The 27,733-nt window shown below is 37.5% G+C and overlaps 1 protein-coding gene and 1 pseudogene across 1 annotated transcript; one reads left to right on the forward strand and one right to left on the reverse strand.

Annotated features, from left to right (window-relative positions):
- Nucleotides 1–2,834: 2,834 nt before the first annotated feature.
- On the reverse strand, nt 2,835–3,820 carry LOC100070197 (glyceraldehyde-3-phosphate dehydrogenase-like; annotated as a pseudogene).
- An 11,639-nt stretch (nt 3,821–15,459) lies between these two features.
- Nucleotides 15,460–26,377, forward strand: LOC100064952 (dol-P-Glc:Glc(2)Man(9)GlcNAc(2)-PP-Dol alpha-1,2-glucosyltransferase). The gene is made up of 3 exons (XM_001503244.7): nt 15,460–15,771; nt 16,971–17,168; nt 19,074–26,377. Exons 1-3 carry the CDS (start codon nt 15,589–15,591, stop codon nt 20,127–20,129), a joined length of 1,437 nt encoding a protein of 478 aa, XP_001503294.4. The 5' UTR covers nt 15,460–15,588; the 3' UTR covers nt 20,130–26,377.
- Nucleotides 26,378–27,733: the final 1,356 nt, after the last annotated feature.

Raw genomic sequence — 27,733 nt, forward strand, 5'->3', positions numbered from 1 at the left:
CACTGTCACAACAACAAACTTCAAGATATCTAGAACATCATCGAAGGTTCCAAACATGTTTGTTATTCATGCTGATGTCTTTACATAACTACTATCCTCACTGAGTCAATATGTTTCTGTAAAGTTATATACAAATTGAAACTTTAAAAATTAAATTTTTTAAAATTACACTAGGATATTTGCTACGTAAAGGAACCCTAACTCTCTTTTGTTGTTGTAGTTGTTTTGTTTTCACACAGTGAAATCATTATGTGATTTAAAAAATTATTCCCATGTTGTCTGTGATGTAAATTCACTTTTTTTAAAAAAAACTATTATCCTTAAGACTATATTGACAACAGTCTAAACATTTCACCTGTATCTTATTGAATAAGCTTCAAATGTTGGCATTTAAAAATCCTCCTGTAATAGAAACAACTCTGATAGATTATTGATGTCCTTGATGGAAAAATGAAATAAGCTCATCAATAGTGAAATAGATGCATGCATTCTATTTTATGGAAAATAAGGTATTTTATTACTTGGTTGTTTGATTTACAAAAGTTACAGATTTTATTGGAAGTCTCATGAATGCGCCTAGTGAAATATAATGGAATATTTATATTTCTCTTGAGAATCCTCTAATATAATATATTTGCTTTTCTCTGAATTTGAAGGGAACAGCCTAAACCTGTGTTCTACCAAAATGCAAATGTAACATCGTATTTCTAGGAACCTATTCTCTCCAGCAGGAAATATAGAGTACAATAATTTAATTCATGCCGGAAAAGGATGCTTTCCATTAGCACAGATTTACTTGCAAAAACAGAATAAAGTATGGACTTAGAAGTAGTATCACTTCTCATCTTTTAAAAGATTCAATTTTTCTTATTTAGGCTGCAAGTACTTCTAAACAGTATACAAGAAATAGCTCTATTTCTCTTAAATGTATCCATATTGGCCAGACATAGTTTGATGTGAATTATCTGGAAAGATCAGTAAAGTGGGCATGACTGTGGACAATAGCACATGGAATATATAAATACTTTTGAGAAACAATGACTCTTGAAGAGCTGGTATCTCACTCATCTTGGAACCTGGAGTAATGTTGATGTCCTTCCACAAAGTGATATATGAAAGCAGATGACTGGCTGCCATGGGGATTTAAACAGCCTATGATAAATAAATATATATGTTCATATTTATATTTCTCTACTCTATAGTTCTCTTCTGAAAACAGAATTTGAATGAAGTTCTTCAAATCTTTCATGTTTTCATACATCCTTACTTTCTCACATAGTGCTATCTCTGAAAGGAATGCTCTCCTTCCTTCCTTACTCTTTTTTTGACACCTATCTGAATTATATTTTTCTGTTTTTTAAGGCTGAGCATCTGTGGGAAGCTTTCTCTAATATGAGGAATAAATGAATCTGGTTTATGAGTATTTTTTCAGGTGCATCAGTTTTCTTAAAAATTTGTCAGACAAATGTTTTTATTTTCTATAGTTAATATTATCAATGACCTATTTTATTGAATGATTACATATCAAAGACTCTCAAAGATTTACAGGAAGGTTTTTTTTGTTTAATCAAGTGCAGCAAGTGCACTTTCTATAGCAATAAAGTAAATGGTTGAAGTTTGGACTCTTCTATTTTATACTTGCAGTAATTCATTGATTTAGTAGCAAATATTGTGATGATTTAGAATTTTCTTTATTAGTAGGTCAATGTAAAACCTAGAAGAACATTAATAAAAAAGACAAAATGCAGTTATAAGGTCTTCTTATAATAATAGTCATTAGTCCAGTTTAGACTAACAATTATTTTATGCTTGGGACAACTATAGCATCTAGAAAAACCTTCTGAGACACAAATAAAAGATGTCATGCTACATTTACTATTCTTCAAAAATTTCATATGTGAAGTAATTGACATATTACCTTCCTGCAGTACTGAAAAAAAGAAAATAGTAGCAGTCTCAAGAAGACCTATTTTATATCAAGTGTAACGCTTCTGGATGTAAACGATTCGTCCTACACATAGCGTTTAAAGTTGCTAAAAGAGAAAGGCAGTTATTTGGACTAAGGTCTTAGTGCTCCCATTTTCACAACATGCTTTCAGATTTATCCTTACACATTAATAATATCTCCCAAAGCAGAGATTTAATTATACTTTCCAAACACAGAAATAAATTTGCAAGCATACCTAAAACTATCATAAATAATTAAAATTAAATTTTATTCTTCAAAATAAATGAAGGAAGCAAATTTGTGTTGCTGTGTCTTGATTTAGTAACATGGAATTTTTTAATCACTCATTTGCTAATCAAAGAAATATTATACTCTTTTATGGGATATCCTTGGGTTCTAGTTTACTTCCTTATTTTAATAAGACAGGGTACATTTTTCATGAAATGTGATTTAAAATGGCATTACAATCAACAGACATTTATCAACTATTTACTGGGAGCATATCAAGCACAAGACTCATTACTCAAGCTTTACCACACTGCTTTCTAGACTGAATTAGCATCAGAATCTTGGGTGAATGTCATTGCACAGAGTTGGGCAAATGACTTAACGATGTTTCCTCGGACCCAATCTATTCCCATCTCCTCAAGTAGTCCCTGATGATTTTATTTATTTACTTTTTTGCCTAGGTACAGAGTACTTTATTGAGGGTACACGATAAGGAGGGCCCCCTAAGTCCCTCCACTTCTTCAATTGGTCTGGGTTGGAAATTGTGTCAAGGATGGAAAATTCTCAGTGTGGTGGGAGTTAAGGCAAAGTCTTCCTAACAGCTGAGGGCCTCTCTCTTTCTCCCTTGCTCTCGCTGCAGCTGGTGATCCAGGGGACTCTAACTTCTGGAGGCCGTTTGGACCATAAGGACCACCACCCTGTTGCTCTAGCCAAATTCACCGTCATTCCAAGAAAAGAGCTTGACAAAGTGGTTGCTGAGGGCAATGTCAGCCCCAGTATCAAAGACAGAAGAGTGAGTGCCACTCTTAAAGTCACAGGAGACAATTCAGTCCTCAGTATAACCCCGGATGCCCTTCAGGTGGTCCTCCAATGCATGCTTCACCACCTTCTTGATGTTATTGTATTTGGCAGCTTTCTCCAAACTGCAGACCAGATCCACAACTGATGCATTGGAGGTGGGGAAATATAAGGCCACTCCAGTGAGCTTCCCATTTAGCTCAGGGATGACCTTGCCCACAACCTTGGCAGTGCCAGTAGAAGCAGGGCAGCCCCATGGCCATCACACCACAGCTTCCCAGAGGGACCATCCATGGTCTTCTGGGTGGCAGTGATGGCATGGACTATGGTCACGAATCCCTCTATCATGCCAAAGTTGTCATGGATGACCTTGGCCAAGGGGGCCAAGCAGTTGGTAGTGGAGGAGGCACTGCTGACAACCTTGAGGGAGTCGTCATACTTCTCATAGTTCATGCCCATCACAAACATGGGGCATCAGCAGAAGAGGCAGAGATGATGACCCTTTTGGCTCCACCCTTCAAGTGGGCCCCAGTCTTCTCCAAGCCAGTGAAGACACCAGTGGATTCAACAACATATTCAGCAGCAGCATCACCCCATTTGATATTGGCAGGATCTCACTCCTTGAAGATGGAGACAAGCTTTCCATTGATGACAGGCTTCCAGTTCTCAACTTTGACTGTGCCATTGAACTTGCCATGAGTGGAATCATCCTGGAACATGCAGACTATGTAGTTGAGGCTAATGAAGGAGTCGTTGATGGTGACAATATCGACTTTGCCAGTTAAAAGCAGCCCTGGTGACCAGGTGCCCAAAACAGCAAAATGCATTTACTTCAGCCTTCACCATCATATCTCAGGGAAGTGGCTTGCACTGCACAAGAAGATGCAGCTGCTTGTCAAACAGGGAGGAGCAGAGAGCCCCAGCGACTTTAATTACTTTTCTCCCTCCAAACAAACATAAGTGATATTAAATCCTATGATATCTCCCAGCTCTTTTTTATTTATTCATTGGTTAAATAATTATGGAGGGCTACTGTGTGTTTGACACCACGTAAGACACAGAACATGTGACCTGCTGTCAAGTGTTTACACTATAAATAATTTTTCACTGATAAATAATTTTAGCAACACGATAAATACACTATCTTAGGTAGATTTACAGCAGTAACAACCTCAAACAACGTTTATTTCTCATTCACATTATATGTAGACAGCTGTGGGTTGGCTGCTGTGACTCGACTCTGTGTATTCCCATTCCAGAATCCAGGCTTAAGAAACAGTCCCTGTGTAGAACCTGACACTCTCATGGCAGAGGGAAAAGAGTGAGAGTAAGTTGGGCAGTAGCTTTGGATGCTTCTGCTTGAATGTGATATACAGTTGATTCCCATTATTCATGATGGTTACGTTCTACAAGGTCACCGCTAACACTGAATTAGCAAATACCAATTTGCTATTCATCAACCAAAATGCCATTTGCGTTATATAGCTTTGTTTGCTAAAGTCCTTGTAAAATAAGCCAGTCTTATTATTATCGAAAACTTGTTCTTCCAGGTAACCTTATCCTGCATACTTCTTAGCATGAATTTAAAAAGTTTTATTGCACATCTTTCTGATCTGGAGCACCTGCCTTACCTGCAAGTTTATTTTTCAAGGTATGCCACCTTTTGAAACGTATGATCCAGACAGCACCAGCTGAGAAGGATTTAAAGTTTTCCTGACCCTGGTTAAAATGTGCCCTTTAACACAGCCGTCCCTAATGGGGAAAGGGTTCCTAAAGATAACTGAGCCAGAAGGGGGGTCAAAAATCCTTATTTCTTAGAGGCAACAGCCCTCTCTTTCTCAATGAAAAATATCCAGAGATTCAATCACCTAGAGAAGCTTCTTTTCTAATGAACAAGTGTAGCTGAAGATTTAACGAATTGATGAATTATTGGTGCCCTTAACCTGTCTCCCAGTAGCTTCACTGTCTGAATTCAGCACAGTAAGAGAGATCAGGGTGGGATGGAGGGAAGAATATATGTGTTCATGTTGTTCCAGGTTAACAATAGTAGCTAATTTTAATTGAAATAATACTATTGGTATTCACAGGATATATAGGCTTTTGAATGCTGCCTTGGTAACTCATTTATTGTTAATATACGTTATAAAAATTTTTTTGACATCTTAATACAAGCCAATAATAAGTTGGAAACCATTAGGTTTATTAATGATTGCTTACACCAGGGATTGGCAAACTATTATCCATGAGGCAAATCCTGCCTGCCACTTGCTTTTGTAAATAAATTTTTATTGGAATACAGCCATGCTTTTTTGTTTATGTATCGTCTATGGCTGCTTTCACACTACAACAGCAGAGTTGAGAAACTGCAACAGAGACCATATGGCCCACACCGCTGAAAATAGTTACTATCTGGATCTTTACAGAAAATGTTCATCAACCTCAGCCCTATACTTATGGAAGACATATAAAAAAAAAAGACAGTGAAATTATGAGCAACGAGGTTGGAAAAACTAATATCCTTCCACAGAAATTCTCATATTTCCAGAGCTTGCCTAGGTCAGTGGTGTTGAATGTAAGTTGATTACAAAGCTGCACAAGCAACTGGTGAAGGGCATTTGGGAGAAGCGAACATTCTACATTAAGGAAAGCATGTAATATTTTAGTAAAGTATTTTATATCAAATTCAGAAATAATATGTTTATGATTAGGTTAAGTGGAATCAAAATATTTTGATCAATCATATAGCACATTAATTACCATTGGTTCAACTATTTGACTTTGGTTCATTAGCACATAAAAAGATTATCAGGAGACTTACATTTCTGCTCCTGGAGGATTATGCGTAGAATTGTACACCTAAAAGAAGTGAAGTGTATTGTGCACAAATTATGTCTCAACGAAACTAATTCATTTTCCAAAAAGGATCCTATATCTGCATAGACAGTTTAAAATATAGCAATTAACATCAGTTTTATAAGTAAGTTTTTCAATTGCCAGTAATATTGCTGTTTAAGTTAAGTGACAACAGGACCCATGATACTAGAGGACCAGAAGTAAAGATTCAGTTTCTCTCTACTTCAAAAGCAAAGTTGCCTAAAGAGCTGGTTACAAGATTTGTCAGTTGCACTGTAAGAATATCGCCACACCACTTGGGAACAAGACATGCAGGAAAGCACTGGCCGGGATAGCTACCACACAGCAGAGAGAAGGAACTCCTTCAACCTACACACAGATTTTGGGGCTGCTTCTGCCTCCTTTAAGCTAGGAGATGTCCATTTCCGAGGAACCGGTCAGGTTTCATTTTTACTGCAATGAACCATCTGCTAACGAGTTTGCAGAGGTGGAGAAGTGGAACTCTCACCAGCCTCTCCCTGTATCGCAGAGTACTCACATTCATGAGAGAAAAAAAATTCTGCCACTCACCAAAAAGCCACATTAGTTTAGGCCAGCTTGATAAGGGATCTTCCACTCACGGAGCACTGAATTCTCAAAAACAAAAGAAAGGGCACATTTTAGATCGAGTGTTGAACATCATATTAAATGATGTTGGCCAAAGGGAAACAAGTTCTTAGATATTTATGACATTAAATTCTTAGGTTACCAGGTTAAAAATAAGTCACCTTATGCATTTTCTGGACATAACACAAAAGAGGTTTTACTTTGAGTTAAATTTTCATTTATTAAAAGGTAATAGAGTATTTTTCAAACTACATATGGCAAAAAAGTCAGTTCTTTTTAAATAATATTCCAATCTATTATGGATTGATAATTCTGTAAAATACAAATAAAAATGAATTACTGGAAGAGTGAAGTGAAAGAAAAAACAACAACATAAAATATAAGCCTTTTTTTTAGTACGAAATTCTACAGACATAAAATTACTCTGTCATACTGCTAGAAAAATTTCTAAAAGCTTATCTTAATTTCTGTACTTACCTGGTCACAAACCAGTCATATGGCGTTCTGGATGGGCACTAGTCAATAGATGACATTTTTGAGCTAATACATTTTCAAAATAAAATAAACTTAAAAACTTACAAATTTTTCTTAAAAATGGGCACTATCCTTACCAATCTTTGATTCCTGTTCCCCAGATTTAATCATCTTCAACTCTCTAAGCTGTTCCTCCTGACACTGACATTTATAAATTAAAATAATAATATGTATACATTACTATTTCTTGATTTTTTTAATATTAGACACCCTCCATTGACTTCATACTGTGAAATATGAGGCTATAGTGTATTTGCATCCTCCACTTATATTCTTCCCACACCCTTCAAGGAGAGGTCTAAAGGAATTTTGTTTAAAGTTATGGAATTGTTTAAATACAAGAACCTGACTGATACACTGAAAAGAAAAGAAGGATGACAAATACCCAATGTCGCAAACTAAAAGGGTAACTGAAATACTTTATATGGTAAAATTTCAATTCTCTCCCAAAATGGTTGTATAGATTCAAAATAATACTAATTAAAATAGCAACTGGCTTTTTTTGGTTGGATTAATAAAATGTAAATGGATATGCAATATCCAAGAATACCCAAGATATTCTCAAAGAAGAACATAGTGGAGAGACATACTCTACCAGTTATCAAGATTCATTTTAAAGACACAATAAGACAGTGTGATATTATAACAACTACAGACAAATACAGCAATGGAATAGAACAGAAGGCCTAGAAGGAGACCCATGCAAATATCGGCCCTTGATTTCTTGATTTGACGTAAGTGGCACTGCAGAGCAGTGGCAATAAAACGGTCTTTAAAAAATGTTGCCAGGACAATTGTTTATTTTCGCGGAAAACAATTAACTAGATCCATTCCTTGCATGATGTACTAGAACCCATGAGAGCTGGATTGTAGAGCTAAATTTGAAAGGCAAATAATTGAAATTCTACAAAACACTATAGAAGTATGCTTCATAGAATTCCATAAAACACAAGAAGGATCTTCTTGACCCCAGCGTGTGGGGAAACTTCACAGATGGAACTTACCATCAAGGGAAATACTGAGAAATTTGAATACACAAATTTAGCAGTTTTCATAATTTTTTTAAAAAGTGAAAAAAGCTGGAGCCGGCCCAGTGGTGCAGTGGTTAAGTTTGCATGTTCTGCCTCGCCGGTCCGGGGTTCGCCAGCAAATCCCCAGTGTGGACCCATGCACCGCTTGTCAAGCCATGCTTTGGCAGGCATCCCACATATAAAGTAGAGGAAGATGGGCACAGATGTTAGCTCAGGGCCAGTCTTCCTCAGCAAAAAGAGGAGGATTGGTGGCAGATGTTAGCTCAGGGCTAATCTTCCTCAACAACAACAACAACAAAGGGAAAAAAGCCACAGAGAGTGGGAAAAGACATTTTCAAAACATCCAGACCAAAAAAAGGTTCGTATCAGGAATATAATAATAACTTTTATAAATCAAGAAGTGAGGCAATCAACTTAATAGAAAAATGGACAATTGACTTCATAAATGAGAATATTCAAACGATCAATAAACATATGAAAACATGCTCCTCTTCATTAGTCATCAGGGAAATGCAAAACAAAACTTCAATGAGACACCACTGCATATGCACCAGAATGGATACAGTAACAGCTGACTTTATTAAGGACTGACAAGAATACAAAACAAGAAAAGCCCTCACACACAGCTTAAAGAAGTGTCAATTGCTACAACCACTTTGGAAACCCTCTGCAATATTTAAACTAGAAAATATTGATGAGCCAGCAATTACAATCCTGGGTATATACTCTATAGAAATGTGTGTTTGGGTTATATAATCAAGCCACATGCGTGCACGCACACAAGGGTGCACCGTGAACTGTAAACTCTAGTAGAGGTCTGCTTTTCCCTTGGGTGTCAAAGGTCTTCCCTCAGTGTTCCTGCTCCACCCTCAACTTTCAGCAGTCCTGCACCTCAGAGGCTTTTCTCTCCATGCTTTGGCCCCATCGCAGCAGTAGACCACTGGTCACTCAGTGCCAGGCCCACAGTGGGCGGTGAAAAGGTAGGTTCAGTGCTCCTGGTCCATCTGTGGGAGGCAGGCACTGCATGTCTGGGCACAAGGGGTGGGTTTTTGCACTGTTCCTGTTCCTCCCAGCCATGGTAGTCACACTCTGCCTTGCATCTGTGGCAGCGCCAGAGAGAGGGAGGATTTTCTTCCTCTCCCCTGGTGGCAGCAGCCCTCTGCTTTGAACTGGTGCAGTCCACTGGGCCCAAAGGCCTTCCTGCCCCTCCAGTGGGGCACAAGGTTTTTACTTTCATCTCTCTCCACGAACCAAGGGGCCTTTGTCTGGGGCCTGGGGTGGAAAATTCTCTCTCACCTTCCCCAGAGGACTAAGCCTTTCATGTCACTTGATTGAAGGGTCCAGGAAAGTGTGCGATGAGTTTCATTTGTCCCCAGGGCTGCCAATCACCCTCTGCACATCTGTCAGTCTCTCACCTGTCCCCTCTGTTTCTTGCATGATGACATGGCTGTTGTAAGAAATCTTCAATACAAAAAATAATAGTAATGACTTATTAGTATTGAAAGTAATGAACTTTAAAAATTACAAACAGGCCATCCTGAGTGGCAGTCTTATTAGGCAGATATTTGAGTGCTGATCAATAAACAAGGCTAGAACATCACTGGAATCAGGAGAGGAAAGATAACAAAGGGTCCTGATTCTGTGGAAGTTGTCAGCACCCTCTAGTGGAAATAACTTTTGGAAAACTTCCTTAATAACACAGACCCATCTCAAAAATTTTTCCCAGATGTATTATCAGTCATGGAACCCTGGCAGTTACAGACACTAAAATTTTGAGACAGTAATAAACAATGTAGTATTCCATTTTATTATATTAAATAATTGTAAATTGTTTAATAGAGTTTGCTCCCATTCATAAAAGCAATGCAAAACAAAACAAGACTAAAGGAAATTTGAAAGGAGAGAAGGGATCAAGGAACAGGAACTACCCCCACAGTGTCTCCACTTTGCCTGGTGAAAATGAAATCTAAATGAGGGTTTCTGCATTTAAATTTTATTAATGAAAATTCAGGTTATCTCTATTCTCACTAAATTAATATTATACAAATAATTGAACAACATTTTGCACGTATGCCAAACTTTCAACCAACGCAGAGAACCAAATGATGAGCCTGAGGATACCCTCACATCTTCTTCTAACTCTGCCTCTAAAACCAAAAGGAAATAAGAAAGCTGAAATGCTCTTTAGGATTTCAAATTAATTTAGATGAGCATTTATTTTCACTGTATCATAAACTTCAGTCCAAACTCTGAAATTTTAAAATTATTAAGATGATATTATTGTGTTTATTAAAAATGTAAAATTGTAAATTAAAATTAAATCAATGTCTTCCTTTCTAATTTTTCACTTTGGTTAACTTGATGGTGCTGCAATTTCATCAATATAACAGTGCAATTCATTTCATAATCAATTTATGATTCTCTTAAATTTTATGTAGTTTAAGGGCAGAAGCCTTTGTGAAGTTCCTTTTCCCTGGAATGTTTCTCATTTAACTGGCAGCAATAGCTGTAGGACAATTGTTCCAGCTATCCGTTTTTTTCAAACAGCACTGTTCCTCTTTGCATACAAATTTTTTAAGAGAAAAATTAGATGTGTCTAACATGAAAAGACACTTAACATCACTCATCATCAGGGAAATGCAAATCAAAACTACACTAAAATACCACCTTACACCTGTTAAAATAGCTATTATCACTAAGACTAAAAATAACAAATGTTGGAGAGGGTGTGGAGAAAAGGGAACCCTCATACACTGCTGGTGGGAATGCAAACTGGTGCAGCCACTATGGAAAACAGTATGGAGATTCCTCAAAAAATTAAAAATAGAACTACCATACGACCCAGCTATCCCACTATTGGGTATCTACCCAAACAACTTGAAATCAACAATCCAAAGTAACATATGCACCCCATGTTCATTGCAGCACTATTCACAATAGCCAAGACATGGAAACAATCCAAGTACCCATCAGCCGATGACTGGAAGAAGAAGATGTGGTATATACATACAATGGAATACTACTCAGCCAGAAGAAAAAGAGAAATTCATCCTATTTGCAATAACATGGAAGGACCTAGAGGGAATTATGCTAAGCGAAATAAGCCAGTCTGAGAATGACAAACACCAAATGATTTCACTCATATGTAGAAGATAAACAAACACATGGACAAAGAAAACAGTTCAGTGGTTACCAGGGGAAGGGCGGTGGGGGTAGGCACAGGGGGAGAAGGGGAGCACTTATGTGGTGACAGTCAAGAAATAATGTACAACTGAAATCTCATATTGATGTAAACTATTATGAACTCAATAAAAAAAATTGAAAAAAATTAGATGTGTCTGAAGATGAATACATAAGATAGGAAAATATTAAATTGTAAGTATTGAAGTTCCTCCTCTCCACCTGCTGAGAAGGAAGGAGGCTCTACATTGCTTGGTGACGAACTTTGTGTTTCACAGTACGGTAAAGCCTGGAGACGAAGAATTGGAGAAGCCAAATTCCTCTCCATGAGAAAAAAAAAGATGAAAAAATACAAAGAAAAGATCTTAGAGGAAAAAGCAGCATGGGTGGCTAGAGAAGCAAGGGCAATGTGTAGGACTGCAGTGTTCTCAAACTTTGTTTTGGTTCAGAGGCAAGTGAAAGAGGACTGAATAAGAGGAAGGGTGGTACTTGGACTATCACTTCAAAGCGAGAGCGTACTTAAGCAAATTTCTCAGTTACTCGAATTACATCCTTTAGGGAAACTCACTGTTCAGGCATGAGCGTTTCACACAGAGTTAAAGAAACATAGTGCTTTGTGAGTTCATCAAATTAGAAATGTCAGACTTCATCAGGATGGGCTAAGTTTAATGGCAGTCATAAATGCAAAATCTTAATGGCTTAAACCAAGAAAGATTTATTTCTTGTGCACACTATCTATCCTTAGGACTCCAAGAGATATGGCCCACTTTTGGCCATAATTTCTTATATCATAATTCAAGTAGATAGCACAAAATAAAGGACTTAATTGATGTTCAATGATGATGGAATTGCTCATCCTAGTGATGACTCTTTTTCACAAAATAAACATTTATGGAAAATTGGAGTTGAAATTCTTAGCGGAGAATATAAGGTGAATATTAATAGTGATTCAGTTTTAGAAGATAAGCCTAATAAAATACAACTTACTTCATTAAAATACCCAGAGGTAGCTATTTTATTGGGAGGTCTTGATTTATTAGCAGGCCTTGCAAAAGCATTTATAGGTTATTGGAGATGGGGTAATCCCAAAGCAGACAAGTGACAACAACTTCATGAATTTGTAGATGGTAAAAGTAATTCGCCAACAACCTAGTGGAGTATTCTGTAAAGACCTGTATTGGCGGGGCTGGCCCCGTGGCCGAGTGGTTAAGTTCGCGCGCTCCGCTGCAGGCGGCCCAGTGTTTCGTCGGTTCGAATCCTGGGCGCGGACATGGCACTGCTCGTCAGACCACGCTGAGGCAGCGTCCCACATGCCACAACTAGAGGAACCCACAACGAAGAATGCACAACTATGTACCGGGGGGCTTTGGGGGGAAAAAAAAAAAAAAGCAAAAAAAAAAAAGACCTGTATTGGGCCAATAGGATTTCTTAGCTTTCTTAGGTGACATATTTCACACTGATGGTTTCCAAATATGAAGATTATTCTTCAGTGGTTTGAGATGGCACCCTGGAATCTAGTTTTTTTGTTTTTTTTTTAAAGATTTTATTTTTTCCTTTTTCTCCCCAAAGCACCCCCGGTACATAGCTGTGTATTCTTCGTTGTGGGTTCTTCTAGCTGTGGCACGTGGGACGCTGCCTCAGCGTGGTCTGATGAGCAGTGCCATGTCCGCGCCCAGGATTCGAACCATCGAAACACTGGGCCGCCTACAGCGGAGCGCGCGAACCCAACCACTCGGCCACGGGGCCAGCCCCTGGAATCTAGTTTTTTACAAAGTTCCCCAGCAGATTTTAATACAATTAGTCTGCAATGTGGACACTTAAAAAAAAAAATGAAACCTGTATTTTCAATTTGGTGCATGGAAACATAAAGGGGTAGAATGTAAATATAAAGTTATTGGGACTAATGAGCAATCAGTTCAGTATAAATTGAAGATTATTTTAAACCATAAGGCTATGAGGTTATTTTATTACTCTTGGATTGATGTTCTAATTTCTACCCATGGTTCTGTCACTAATTTCCTATGTGATTTCAGGTATATCACTTACTTTTACTTCAGCTTCTTCTGACAAACGAAATCAGGTAGATTATTAATGAAGATCCCTAGCAGTTCTAAAACCCCAGGTTTCCCTGAAACTTTCCAATTACCTTAAAGGGGTGGTGGGGTATATATAGGGGTCAGATATTTGATGTAAGCTCTTGGTGGCAATTATTATGAAAAGAAATGTGGAGCATGAATGTCTGGCTTTGTTCTCTTACCTTCAAAAAATGCCAACTATTTCCAGGGAAGGTAGTAGGCTGCCGGGTATGGACGAGGGCAGGGTCGGAGGGAGACCGTTCAGGACATGCTAGCCCAAAATAAGGCACCTTGGCATACTGGGTATTTCAGGCTGAAGGAATGTGAGAAATGGATGTGCAGGAAGGATTTTCTGATCTTTCCCTGAAGCAGGTCATAAAACCCTCATGTGAGAGGTGCCCTCCCTGTACCTAGAGGAAAGAAGCATCACTATTTCTGACGTGGAAGGGACACAGAGGAATCTGAACAAAGAGGCCTCGCTAAGTTTCCTCCAGTTTGTTACACTTACCTCATACCTTTTGTCCTATCTTATCCTTCCATTACTTTCCACTCTTCAACAAACCTAGCATAAAAACACTCAGACTGCACCATTTCTCCAGGTCATCATTTCCTTATGAAAGCTCCTGTGTCACATAAAACTTATATTAAATAAATTTTTATAATTTTCTTTTTGTTAATCTGTCTTTTGCTACAGAGGTTCCAGTTGAGAACTTAGAAGGGTAGAGGAAAATGATATTTTTTCTCCCCTACAGTATGTGTATCACAGTTGAGAAAGTCATGGGGTCTGGGGCCAATTACTCATAGATCATATCAACCTCTTGAAAAATGAATTATCCGCACATGACCTCAAACAGATAAGCACAGTGTTGACTCAATAATAAAATGGGAGATAATAAGGAAAACAAAACTAAGCATCACATCTAAGTAGGTTCCAGACATAATTTTTATGCCAGCAGTTTAAATACCTTCCCATCCCACCCTTATTTATCTTGTATCCCTCTTATTAACAAGCAAATAGCAGAGATTGAATAGGGAGGCGTCAGTTTAATTTGACAAACTTGCCTAAATTGAGAGTCTGAACTAGCTTTGACCCAGAGAAAGAGCTGAACTGAGAACCCTGAGGTTTGCAAGTCTAAACAAATCCTAACTGCTTTCTGACGTATTTCTGCCAAAGACAAGTTGACTGAGGTTACAGAGAGATGGTTTTTCTACAAAACATTGCCAACTATGCTCAAGGCAAAATTGCAAGACAGAATTTATTTTCGGCCTTCTTCCAATGCTTTCTCCCACCTCCTGCCCCTAACCCTCAATACAGGAAATGTGCAAAGGCTACACAGCGCATAAAAGTCTACAGATTTACGGGCTTAATATGTGAAAGCCATTTTTGGGAACTACAAATATACGTGATACATAGTGTCATCCATTAAGACGCCCATGTGTATGATTTAGTGGGGAAGATAGAATGCTGCAATGGAGATATTAACAGGAACAATCAAACTCACAGGCACAGAGAAGACTTCCTTACCCCAAACACCCCAAATTCTAAAACAATCGCTTTCCCCAACTCCCGCAGAGTACTGTGATCTGGCTATCACAGTGCACTGTTACTGTCGATTTAACTAAATCCCTTTTGAGAGTATCAACATTTTGAAAGAGTTCCCTTTTAGCCTAAAAAATGTTCTAATTAGTGAAGTTCATTCAGCAGTGAAGGGTCTCTCTGGAGCTTCAAGTTTTAATCTGAAAGTCTCAATCTAAGCTTCCACCACCAACGCTCCCCTCCCACCGTTCAAAGTTGATGAAATCAAACGCCTTGAAAGGAAGGTTTTAGTAATTCAGATCACTTGAGAAAAAACCAGAAGTAACGGTGGGGTGGGGGGAATGCGCTAATTTTTAGAGCTTGGGGATTGTAAACGTGGAGAAATGACGCCACCTCCTGGTAAAGCTCGGGAACGAGCAGTCGAAAAGCCGCCTGCTACGGTCCCGCTAAACCGCTGCTTTCATTTCAAAGCATCAAGCCACGCGTCTCCGGCGCCCGCAGAACCCCGAGACCCGCCCCTGTCGGCCGCTCTGACCACTCAGTGCGTCCCGTGTAACGTGATTGACAGGGCAACAGCCCGGTCCGTTACCTATATTCGTCACTTCGGAAACAGGGACCCGGTCCTTCCGGAAGCTCAGGGTCCGCGCTCTCCCAGCATCCTTTGCCTTCCGGCTCTGCTCGGTCCCGGCCGGCCAGTCCCGCCTTGCGCGCCCATTTCGAGCCCGAGTTTCAAGCTCGACTTTCCAGGCTCGGGAGCCCGGCGCAGATTTTCGGGGACGGGCTTCTTGGGCAGGGGCTATGGGGGCGGGCATGGCGCAGCTCGAGGGTTACTACTTCTCGGCTGCCCTGAGCTGCACCTTTTTAGTGTCCTGCCTCCTCTTCTCCGCCTTCAGCCGGGCGCTGCGAGAGCCCTACATGGACGAGATCTTCCACCTGCCGCAGGCGCAGCGCTACTGTGAGGGCCATTTCTCCCTCTCGCAGGTGCGGTCCCCAACCTGTCCCCACCCTAGGACCGGCCAGAGAGGGCCGCCCCCGCCCCAGCGCTAGTTTCTCCCCACCCTTAACCTTAGTTCCCTCCGCTCCACCCTCCCAGCCTCTGACTGTGAAAGGAACTGAGTAATCTCTTGTTCCTGTCTCACATCTGTGAAGTACCTGTTAAATGAATGAATAAGCAGCAGATCTGGCTCCTAGGAAGATATTAACTGTTGCTCTGGGAAATATATTAATGGGGAATTGAATTCCTGCCCCTCTTCTTGGCAACTGATGAGAGCTATCTGTTTTTCATCCCCGATCCCAGGATTAGAGGCATTGGGCTGATCCCTGGAAATGTCAGAAACCCTCACTTTAGCTCACCGGTCAGGCGCTTGACCATGTATTTTGGAGGTGGGACAGACAGGTGGGGAGGGAGGGATGTTCGCCACCAAGAAGTGACAGATTGCATAAATTCCATCTTTGGTGTTTTTAGGAACGTTCTATTAACTGGATAAACTGGCAACCAGTGAAGTGGCATCATGTTTGAATATATAATTGACTACGTAAATATATGGATACAAAAATAAAGTAGACATATTTTCTTTCCTCTTCTAGCGAGGCAATATGGAGTAGTGATTAGAAATAGAAGGTCTATAGTTAGAGGGAGACCTAATTTTAAATCCTAGCGCTGTTATTTACTAGTTATGTGACCTTGGAAATTTTCTGAGTTTCAGGTTACTCATCTGAAAATGACAGTAATAATGGTATCTACCGTAGGGCGTGTTGCAGGATTAAATACAGAGGGTTTAGCCCAATTTCTGGCTCGGTACACTTTAGCTGTCATTATGGAGCTTGTGGTTTAATCTCTTTAAACATTTCTTTCTCTCCAGACCCATCAGAGTTCCAGGCGATGTTTCCATGCTTTTTAAAACTGGCGCTTTTGCAATGTAATCACCAAAATACAGGCTCTCTAAAGAGTTGATCTTGGAAAATAGAAACCCATTTTAAGTTGTTGTGGTCTGCTGGTTGTTGATAGCTTAACAATCACAAAGCAGGTGCAGGGGCAAAATATAAACACAACTTTTCTTTAGAGCAGACATCGCTACTTCTCAAAAAGCCTCATTGTTGGTAAAGATGTTTTGAGCTTGACATCTTTGTGTCAGTATTACGTCTTGCTTTTGCTTCATTGTCGGCCTTTGATTTTTAAGTGGGATCCCAAGATTACTACATTACCCGGTTTATACCTGCTGTCAGTTGGAGTGGTCAAACCTGCCACCTGGATCTTTGGATGGTCTGAACATGTTGTCTGCTCCATTGGGATGCTCAGATTTGTTAATCTTCTCTTCAGTGTTGGCAACTTCTATTTACTATATTTGCTTTTCCGCAAGGTACAACCTAGACACAAGGTATGTTTTCAAAATACTTTATTGTAAGCTTATGTGCAGTTAGGTCCATAATTTTGATGACTTGGTTTTCTGAGATTTGGTGAAAAATGTCTTTAACACATAGTTTCTGTGTATGTTTTGTAAAGATAAAGTAAGTCCCCCACCCCCATTTTAGAAGAAACTTGTAAATACTTGAATAACTTATTTGTTTGTAAAATCTAAAGTAAATATGTGTTTACGAATCAAACAAGTTCAGTAAATATTTATTGAGTTTATTCCGTGTGCTAGGCACTGAGACTAGAGAGGTAAATAAGGGGTTTTTTTTCTTATGGAACTTTTATCTTCGTTAGGGAAAACAGACTTTACCTGAGAAATTTTGAGGTGATTTAAGAATGCAGGCCCTGGAGGTGGGTTGCCTGGGTTTGAAGTCTGTCCATTTCCCAGTTGTGTTGCTCTGAGCAGGTTACCCCTTACTGACTCCATGGCTTCATCTGTTAGATGGAAATGATGCAGAATCTACGTCAGAGGACTATTATAAAGAGCAAAGGGGCTTAGTGAATGGAAGGTGCTTAGCATAGTGCCTGATATAATAGTAAAGACTCAATAAATATTATCATAATTATTTTTAACTTAAAGAAATAATTTCAGTAGTGTAAATTATGGGACAATGATAGGTCTATGACGCTACAAGGATGCAGAGAAGGCACAGAGGAGCACCTGCTACAGCCTGACTGGGAGGAAGGTGTTGGGTAAGGCGTTGCCGAGAAGATGGTCCCTGAGCTGAATCTTGATGAACAGATAGGGCTTTTGAGTGGAGAATGAATCCTGGCAGGAGAAAAAGCATAAGCAAAGATGGAAAGGCGTTGAGCAACAAGATGCAGGAAATTGCTATTTGGAGTCACAAGATTATAAAGTACAGGGACGGGAGCCTGGAGAAGTAGGTGTGGGTGAAGTCGTGAACGTCCTTGTATGTCATGGAAGTATTTTGAGCTTCATCTAGTAGGTGATGGACAGCCTTTAATTTTAATGAAGGGAATGGCATGGTCTGATTTGGTGATTTAGATTAAGTGGAGGATGCCATTCAAGGAGGTAAGAATACTTTGATTCTGAAAGTCGGAAAGGCCAAAGGAAGATAATTAACTTTAGATGGGGCTACTGAATTCAGGAAAATCCCTGTAATTTCTTCATGAAATAGTAAGATCACTGGGTGTGGTAGTATAAATGCTAGATACGTGTTTACATTCTCTGTAGTGTAGAGTTCTGAAGGGATATCTTTAAAAGAAATTGGTGATGATGGGCAAGCGAATGATTATTGAAGGCGCTGAGACTTAAGCTCGGGGAAATGGAACCACCTGCCCTGTGTCCCATTTATCTCCATGTTCCCCATAGAATTTAGGTCAATGTCTTAAACGCAATAACTTTTTACCTATTCGTTGAATGATTCAAAGTATTTTAGGCCATGGAAGCTTTGGCACACACATGTATTGTCTTAATGACTTCCAAACTGATAGATGTAAGTAGTAAGTACCAGAAAGTGTCCTTATAAATGTGTACAGTCCTGTGTTGCTTAACGTCGGGGATATGTTCTGAGAAATACCTTGTTAGGCGATTTCATTGTTGTGTGAACATGATAGAGTGTACTTACACAAACCTAGATGGAATAGTGTACTACACACCTAGGCCGTATAGTACTGATGTTATGGGACCACTATGGTATATGTGGTCTGTCGTTGACCGAAATGTCATTTTGCAGTGCATGACTGTATTGTGTTTTTGCAAAGCCAGAAATAAGATTAATATTGAATAATTGTATTTAAATAAGATTCAGGTAGTTTTTTGTTTTTTAATAAATCTCTTCATTATCTCAGCAGAAATAGCTTGTTTTACCATGAAAACAATTTTAACTGTGTTTTATCTTCCTCCTAGGCTGCCTCAAGTATCCAGAGAATCTTGTCAACATTAACATTAGCAGTATTTCCCACACTCTATTTTTTTAACTTCCTGTATTATACAGAAGCAGGATCCCTGTTTTTTACTCTTTTTTCCTATTTGATGTGTCTTTATGGCAATCATAAGACTTCAGCCTTGCTGGGATTTTGTGGCTTTATGTTTCGCCAAACGAATATCATCTGGGCCATCTTCTGCGCAGGGAACGTCGTTGCACAGAAGTTAACTGAAGCTTGGAAAACTGAGCTACAAAAGAAGAAGGAAGAGAGGCTTCCCCCTGTCAAAGGACCGTTTTCAGAATTCAGGAAAATTCTTCAGTTTCTTTTGGCTTATTCCATGTCCTGGAAGAACTTGAGTATGCTTTTTCTTTTGACGTGGCCCTACCTCCTCCTAGCGTTCATGTTTTGTGTTTTTGTGATAGTTAATGGTGGAATTGTTATTGGCGATCGGAGTAGTCATGAAGCCTGTCTACATTTTCCTCAGCTATTCTACTTTTTCTCTTTTACTCTGTTTTTTTCCTTTCCTCACTTACTGTCTCCTAGCAAAGTTAAGACTTTTCTTCGCTTAGTTTGGAAACGTAGAATTCACTTTTTTGTGATTACGTTAGTCTCTGTATTTTTAGTTTGGAAATTCACTTATGTTCATCAATACTTACTAGCAGATAATAGACATTACACGTTCTATGTGTGGAAAAGAGTTTTTCAAAGATATGAAATTGTGAGATATTTGTTAGTTCCAGTCTATATATTTGCTGGTTGGAGTATAGCTGACTCATTGAAATCAAAGTCGATTTTCTGGAATTTAATGTTTTTCGTATGCTTGTTTTCTGTTACAGTACCTCAGAAACTGCTGGAATTTCGTTACTTCATTTTACCTTATGTTATTTATAGGCTTAACATTCCTCTGCCGCCCACATCCAAACTTCTTTGTGAACTGGGTTGCTATGCAATTGTTAATTTCCTAACTTTTTATATTTTTCTGAACAAGACTTTTCAGTGGTCAGATAGTCAGGACATTCAGAGGTTTATGTGGTAGTATCAGGGATATCTTGAACTCTAAAAATAGACTTATTATTTAGATTCTTTCTACAATGAAGAACTGAACAGGTTAAAATTATGAACTTTCTTTTAGGTGCAATGATGATCCTCAGATCACATCAGATTTTTTTGTGTTATAAACATCAGATATATGTGTTTTAAACATATATAACAAATCCAAGGAAGTTAAGTGGGAAAGAACTGAGACAAGTTTAAGACTTGCTCTATAAGCTTAAATAATGGAAAGGAAAATTGTTTACAGTTATCTCATGATATCTCTTTGATACTGCTGGCCACTCAAAAGCTTAAAAACTTTTTGTAGATGCAAGTTTAGGAAAACTGGGCATGCTTTATTGTACTGGAACTTATTTATTCTCTTCAGAAAGCAATGGCAGACAAAGTATTTGAAAAATATTTACAAATGATCAGGTAATATTCTTGATTGAAAATTTGCTTAACATTTCAGTAAATATAATTTTAATCATAAGGCAAAATAGGCTCACATAGTAAATGTTATAAATTAGAGACTCATCTGCATTTGTCTAGGAATCAAGTTGTTGATTTTTGTTAAAAATCTAGTAATAATGCTCTTTCACTAATTCCTAATATGAAATATATGATGGCCAAAGATTAATCGTGTTGAGGATAATACTTTTTAAAAGAGATTTTCTTTCTAAAATATGTTGCTGTATTAGTTTCTATGGCTGCTGTAACAAATTACCACTAACTACTTGGTAAAAAAAAAAATTCTTTCACAGTTCCAGAGGGCAAAAATCTAAAATTAAGGTGTCGGCAGGGTTGGTTCCTTCTGGAGGCACTGAGCGAGAATCCATCTCCTGCCTCTCTCCTCGCTTCTGGTGGCTGTCACTGCAATCCTTAGTGTTCCTTGCTTTACAGATGCATCATTCCAGTCTCCGCCTCTGTCTTCACATGGCCTTTCCGTCTGTCCTCTCTTCTTTTTCTTATAAGGACAATGTCATTGGATTTAGGACCCACCCTAAATCCTAATCCAGGATGGACTGGTGTTGGGATCCTTAATTATATCTACAAAGACCCTTTTTCCAAACAAGTTTGCATTTACAGGATTCAAGTAGACACATCTTTTTGTGGGACACTTTTCAACTCACTAAAAGTTACCAAAGGAGATTTTAGGATAAAACTTATAGGAAATAATTTCTTTGCTGGTATATTTTAAATAAAATTATATCTTTACTGAGAGGATAAAAACAAATTACTTCGAAGGTCACATAATCTAAAACTAAAGGTAACTGGCGTTTGATTTCATTATCCAAAAAAAGTTAGAATTGAAAGGAAGTTTAGAAATCATTTGATCTAGTGTTATTTTGTTGATTAGGAAATAACTACTCGGGTAGGAATTTTTTGTGTTGGTTTGTGGATTCTGTGTCTGCTATTTAAGTGCGTTCGTTGGGTTATCCTTCCATCACAGAAGAGTATTATTTGCACATGTTAACTTTGACAAATAACAGAACTGCCAATAGAATTCATCTTTTAATCTAATTTTATGTTTGTAAACTTTTTAAAATACCTGTGAACAAATTACTTTGTCTTCATTGTTGGATTGTGTGTTCTCTGAATTTTAAATAATGAGTGGATTTGGAAGGTATTCTGCGTTTGGAAATATAAAATTGTGTACAGGTGAAAATTACAAGTATAGTCTTGAGTAATAAATAGAGAGCAGTCTCTTGTTGTACTGCGGTCAGTACTTAGAAGGAGATTGACTCTTTAGTTAGAACAGTGATTGTAGGACGTTTTTACCCAAACTTTTTTTTTTTTATTAGTCAAGAAAGCACACTCAAGGAAATTATTTTATAATGGAGATCTGAGTTCCAAGAAGTCAAAATTGAAAAAATTGTGTAGTCTAGGGAAAACAACTTTCTTGTCTGATACTATTAAATGCAAGGCTTTTGTGTTTAGGAATATTTCTGAGACAAAAAACTTTTTCTCTCTAATCTGGTAAAAATGAGGACACCATTCCACCCTATAGCTTGGGGGAAATCGCTGTTCCAATTCATTTTTAAGTTTTGAGTCCTTGCTATTTTAAGAGGTGTTTTAGAGAAAGTCTGCATTCAGAGGGAACCAGGTTAGTCTTCCATGTTGTCCACGGAGCACATGAAATGCAGTATTTAACATTTTAGAAAAGAATGCTGTGAATTAAAAGGTGCTATAGAGTGTTGCTTTTAGAAACATCCTACGTTCTATTTGTGTTTTGAATATTTTTCAAGAGTTATCAAATAGATACTTTTGACATGAATTTTAAAAAAATTAGTTTAATTTGTTGATTAAAAGGTGATTATAAAAAAAGGTTAACAACCTAGAGACCCTGTGGAAGCTTGCAATTATTGTTATTAAAGTCTGTCAGCAGGATTATTTTCAAAAGTATCATAAAAAGATTTAGTCCATAAACTTTATAGGCCCAGTAATAAGTCTTTTTGAACTTTTCTGCTATCAATATAGAGTATTATCTAGTTTGAATTTAACTGCCATCTGGGCTTGACTTTATTTTTTCTTTATAATTGTCTGAAGACAGGAGAGGAGAAGAAAAGAGATCCTCAGTTTTTATTTATACCCTCTAAATAGTGGACTGTTATTTTAGACTGACTTTTAAGCGAAATAGCCATATAAAGAAATAAATTCATGTTCATTAACTTAGCATTATCTTTGAAGCAATTAGAATTTCCTTAGAAAGTGAAACAAGCAAAGTGTCATGCAAATAATATGAAAAAGTTTTTTCTAATGGAAATTTAAATATGACTTAGGAACCATGAGATTGTAGAAAAAGCATTTAACATGAGAGTTAGGATTTCTGTATTCGATTGTGGTTCTAGAATCGATAAGGCAAGTGGTTAAATCTTGGGTTCTCATTTCAAATGAGAATGGTATTTGTCCTGCAGATACTAGTCAGTGCCTGACACATGTCTGACTTATTTCAAAAGAATTCAGGGCCTACCATATATCCATAAAGTTCATAAAAATATAATAAATATTGGGTAAGTGTATACCGAATGAAGTTTTTACTATAGAATTAAGAGCATATCCTAGAAAAAAAATACTAAATGGTCATAAGCTAATTTTAGGAAATAAATCATGTTTCATAATGAGAGCCCTTCTAACCCTGTTCTGCCTAAATTTTCTAACCTAGTTTTTAAAATTTTTATTTACTACAGTGTTTAATACTTACACATATATTTACTTGTAAATATGTTATAAGTTGTTTTATAATAGGATGAGATTTCAAAATTATTGCTGTTTATTTAAAATAAGAAAAATAAGGAATCTTTAACCATTAAATTCTAATAGTAGTAGAACTCTTGATGGTTATTATACTTTTAAGGGAAAAGAGATTTCAACCAATTATGAGTATTTTCTGTTATTTTAGTTAGGCTGCATTTTACTACTTTAGGGATAAATAATCTTTTGTTTAGGGTACTTTTTATGTATTTAAATGTTGACAATAAGACAAACATTTCTGATATGCTAAAACTTGTATAGCTGAAAAAATTATATTAAAAATTGACAGATTGAAGATATATTTTTTACACATATCTGTGAATCCAACTCTAAATTCTTCAACATTGGGAAACAGTTATTTCTTGGGTAAGAAATTTTGTCACAGTGCAGTAATACAGTAATATCTTTATATCGTGCTTTTTTGAAAATGTGCATTTGGTGAATTTAATGTTAATTTGAGCTCAGTGTATCACCATCAGACCAAAAAAGATCATGGTATTTTGTTGACCAGAGAACAATCAAACATTATGTTGATTTTTCATACTGACTGAAACTTAAGTCGATTTAGTTCAGGTGAACTAGGTATGTGTGTGTGTGGCACATATAAAATGAGGAAGAGAGGGCGGAAAGGTAATAGTAACAATAATGATTGCTATCATTTATTGAGCACCTGTGATATTCTAGGCATTATATTGGCTGATTTACAAATATTGTCTCATTTGATCCTACTCATATTCCTATGAGGCAGGTGTTGATTTCTATTTGCTGGAGAAGCTGGAGGTCAAGGTCAGGTAACTTGCCCGAAGTCAACACTGTCACTTAACATAGATTGATCTGACTCTGAGTTTTTGACTGCTACTTCACCTCACAGTAAAAGTCTTTCATTAAGAGAAGTAGAATATGGAGAGAGAAGTGATAATCTGTCTTTACTCTGCATTAGCCAGACTATTCATGGCATATTATTTTTTGTATTGGGTATAGTCATTTTTAGAAATACTAGAAACTGTTCAAAGGAGCGTGAAAGGATAATGAGTATTTATAATTGTGTTGCAAGAGAAATGGCGAAAAGAATAGATAGGATGTTTCACCTGGAGAAGCAGAGATCCTGTAATTTGGTAAGTTCTCATAATTGAAGAATAATTTTTTGGAAGAAGGATTGGACTATTCTATATGCCTTGAAGTATAAATCCAGGGCCGGCAGATTTCAACTCATTTTCTAATTGTTTAGTCTGCAGGGTAATGGACCCAGAAGAAAAGTAAGTTTGCCTGCTCCCTGGAGGCAAGATTTCTAGCATCTGGGATGCTTCAGAGGAGATTCAGATAGCAAGTAGGTAGTCAGAGTAAAATGGCTTTTTAAGATGCCTCACAACCCTAGGATTTGAAATTCATAAGTTTGTTACACCTAATATTTTTTGCATTAATTTATAAGCCATGGTGAAGTATTTCTGGCGACTTGCATGCTGTCTTCAGTATATTTTAAATTTCTGAACAAAAACTGCTTGAACTCTGTTACCTTGTTTGAGAAACAAATTTGAGATACACAACTTAGTAAGCGGTATTTTTAGCTATAGTGTTTGAGAGTACTGCTAATATAGTATTTAATTTGTTTTCTGGTTTTTTAATCCCCTTTACATTAGTCAAGAGAATGTGCTTCTATTTGAAAACATTTTTTCCCTTAAAGATAAATAGCGTAAGCACTATCTATAAAATTTTTTTAAATACGGTATCCACTAGGTGGTGATAATGTGCTACATTTCCAAGTGTTCTTGTAATCAAACTTTCTTATTAGTCTGAGTTGACTTTTTTATACTTTTAAGTTTTGAACCACAAAGTAATTTATAGCATCTATGTCTATTTATTATAATGTTATTAAAAATGGCTCCTGTTGTATGAAGCTAAGATAAATGTAAAAAACGTCATTTTTGTGTTTTGTAATCATATATTAGGTGATTCAACCTACTATATCTTCCTATGTGACGTTCTTTACTTCATATGGCACAGTCAGGATCTTTTTCCACAAACAGTGAGTGATGATAATGACAAATTTGGGAATTTATATAGCATTGTACCAGCCACTGTTTTAAGTGCTTTGCCCACGTTATTCATGCTCTTAGCTACCTTATGGCATCAGTACTGTTGTTAATATCTCCACTCTCCTGAGTAAGGAAACTGCGTGTAGAGAGGTTCTGTGTTTTGCCCAAGATTACAAGATAACTGGCTGAGCTGGGGTTCAACTCTAGGGAGGCTGACACCAGAATCCGTGTTAACTATTAGCAATTGGTGAGGAGAAGTAAGCGCACAAGTCTACCTTCAAATTTGTAGAATGTTTTAGAAAGAAATGTTTTAGAAAGAAAAATAATCATGGAGAGTGTGGTTATACTCTGTTTTTACACGTTGGAAAAATGAGGCCCACACTAATTTTGGCTCTTGCAGAGGCAGATAATCTTTCATCTGCCATTGAGTCTTCCATTTCGGTTTTTGTGATGGTGTCTCAAAGTGCTGTGTGTGTCCATATGGAAATGAAGGAGAAGAAAACAAAACAACTCAGGATTAGAGTTTTTAGCCATATTAATTTACATTGAAATAAAGACCTTTGTTTTAATTAGAATGATTCCAGCTATCAAATGGGGAGGAGCATAGTTGTTTGAAAATTATAACTTAGTTTCTCCAAAGAGACCCCAATTTGGAAGCAAATTGTCAGTTAAAAATGACAAACTTTGTAATTTTTTTTTTAATTTTGACTGGAAAACTTAATCTTTTAAAAGATCTATAAATATAAGTTCTAGATGCTTTTAAGTTTTATATTTTCTTAGATACTGTTCTGTAAAAAGGAGAGGTTTATTTGACTTCTAAATTGTGAGTTCATGTCATTTAAAACTGATTTTTAAGTAAACCTATTCTTTCTAGGAATAAAAGGTAGAAATTTTTCCTTTTTAAAAAATTTGTTCAAATATCATGGTTCCATTTTGTTTGTAAATAAATTCATGTTTTATAGTATTTTGTAATTTGCCGTGTCTATTTAACACATTCTCTTGTTCTAAACTGGATGCTAGTGGCTTTTTCTTTCACTCACACTGTACTAGTAACCATTTTTCCCTGTCTGCCACTTACCCATTCCTACACTTCATTAGTCTTCTTGAAATAATAGAACTGAATAATGCTTTTAAATGTCTGTAATAAGTGCCCATGATTAGCCTGGATGACTAACTTCATTTTATTCTCGTAATAGCGGAAGGCAGTTAAATTACTGGCTGATCACCTTCAACTTGTGGAGGCTTGGTTTCTTTGTTAGTCAGGTCTGTAGAGAGTCCACAGTGTTTTCCAAACAGCTTTAACTTGGCAGGACTCAAACCCCAAATTTTGATCGTGTGATAAGGAGAAGAGATCCGTGCTCTGCGTTTCCAGACTCCCAGCTCTTGCTTTCCACTGGGCTTCTTGGAGTTTCCCCTGCTGACGTGCAGCTCAGAGGTCAGCCAAAGACTTACACACAGATTTGGAGGTTCCTCCTCTGTGACTTCCTCATTTCTGGGACTTCCTGTCTTAGTTTACAGGCACCGTGGCAGCCCTTGACTCCATCCTCTCACACCTCAAGCCAATGATAGTGCAGCTTTCTGACTCGAATGTGTCTTCGGGAAAAGGCATATAACAGGAGTGTCACCCACTGCCATCTTGCAATGATCAAATCCTGTCCAGTTCCTGCCTACATTTGGTTATACTTCAGGGCCTTCAAATAGATCTTTTTTTTTTTCCTTTTTAAGTTAGTCAATCTATGGAAGAGTTAATAGGATAAAAGTTCCTCTGCCATTTCCTGCTCAGCAGCTTTGTCTCGATGAGAGTTGTCATGTATTGTGTGCAGTCTTTTTGTTTACGTATGAGAAAGTTGGAATTGTTACTTTTGCTTTGAAGAACTAAAAAGGAGAGTTTCTGAAAATAGTTTAGGCGGGGACAGTAAGTTTTTGGAATATTGACTTCAAATATGGCAGGAAATCATAATAACATTTGTAATTAAATCCATTGACCATTTGAAGGTCATTTATGTGAAAATGTTATCAAGAATTACAAAAGTAACTGTCACCTCCAGGCAAGAGGAACTCGCCTAATTGGGGGCAAAGTAATGTAAAGCATAATATGATGACGACTAAGGAGGAATATGAGTTAGAGTGTTTACATGGAAATAGAAATTATATCTGACTGAAGGGACAAGGAAATATTTCACGGGAAAATTGGCATCTGAGATTATGCTTGATGGAGATCTGTGACGGCGCTGTGAAAACATTCCAGGTAGAATAAAGGGGTGTGAACAGAGATTGCACAGTGAAGGTATCATACACTTAAGCAATAGGTGACAATGAC

Source organism: Equus caballus, chromosome 6 (genome assembly GCF_041296265.1).
Source record: "Equus caballus isolate H_3958 breed thoroughbred chromosome 6, TB-T2T, whole genome shotgun sequence".
In the NCBI taxonomy this organism is placed as follows: Eukaryota; Metazoa; Chordata; class Mammalia; order Perissodactyla; family Equidae; genus Equus; species Equus caballus.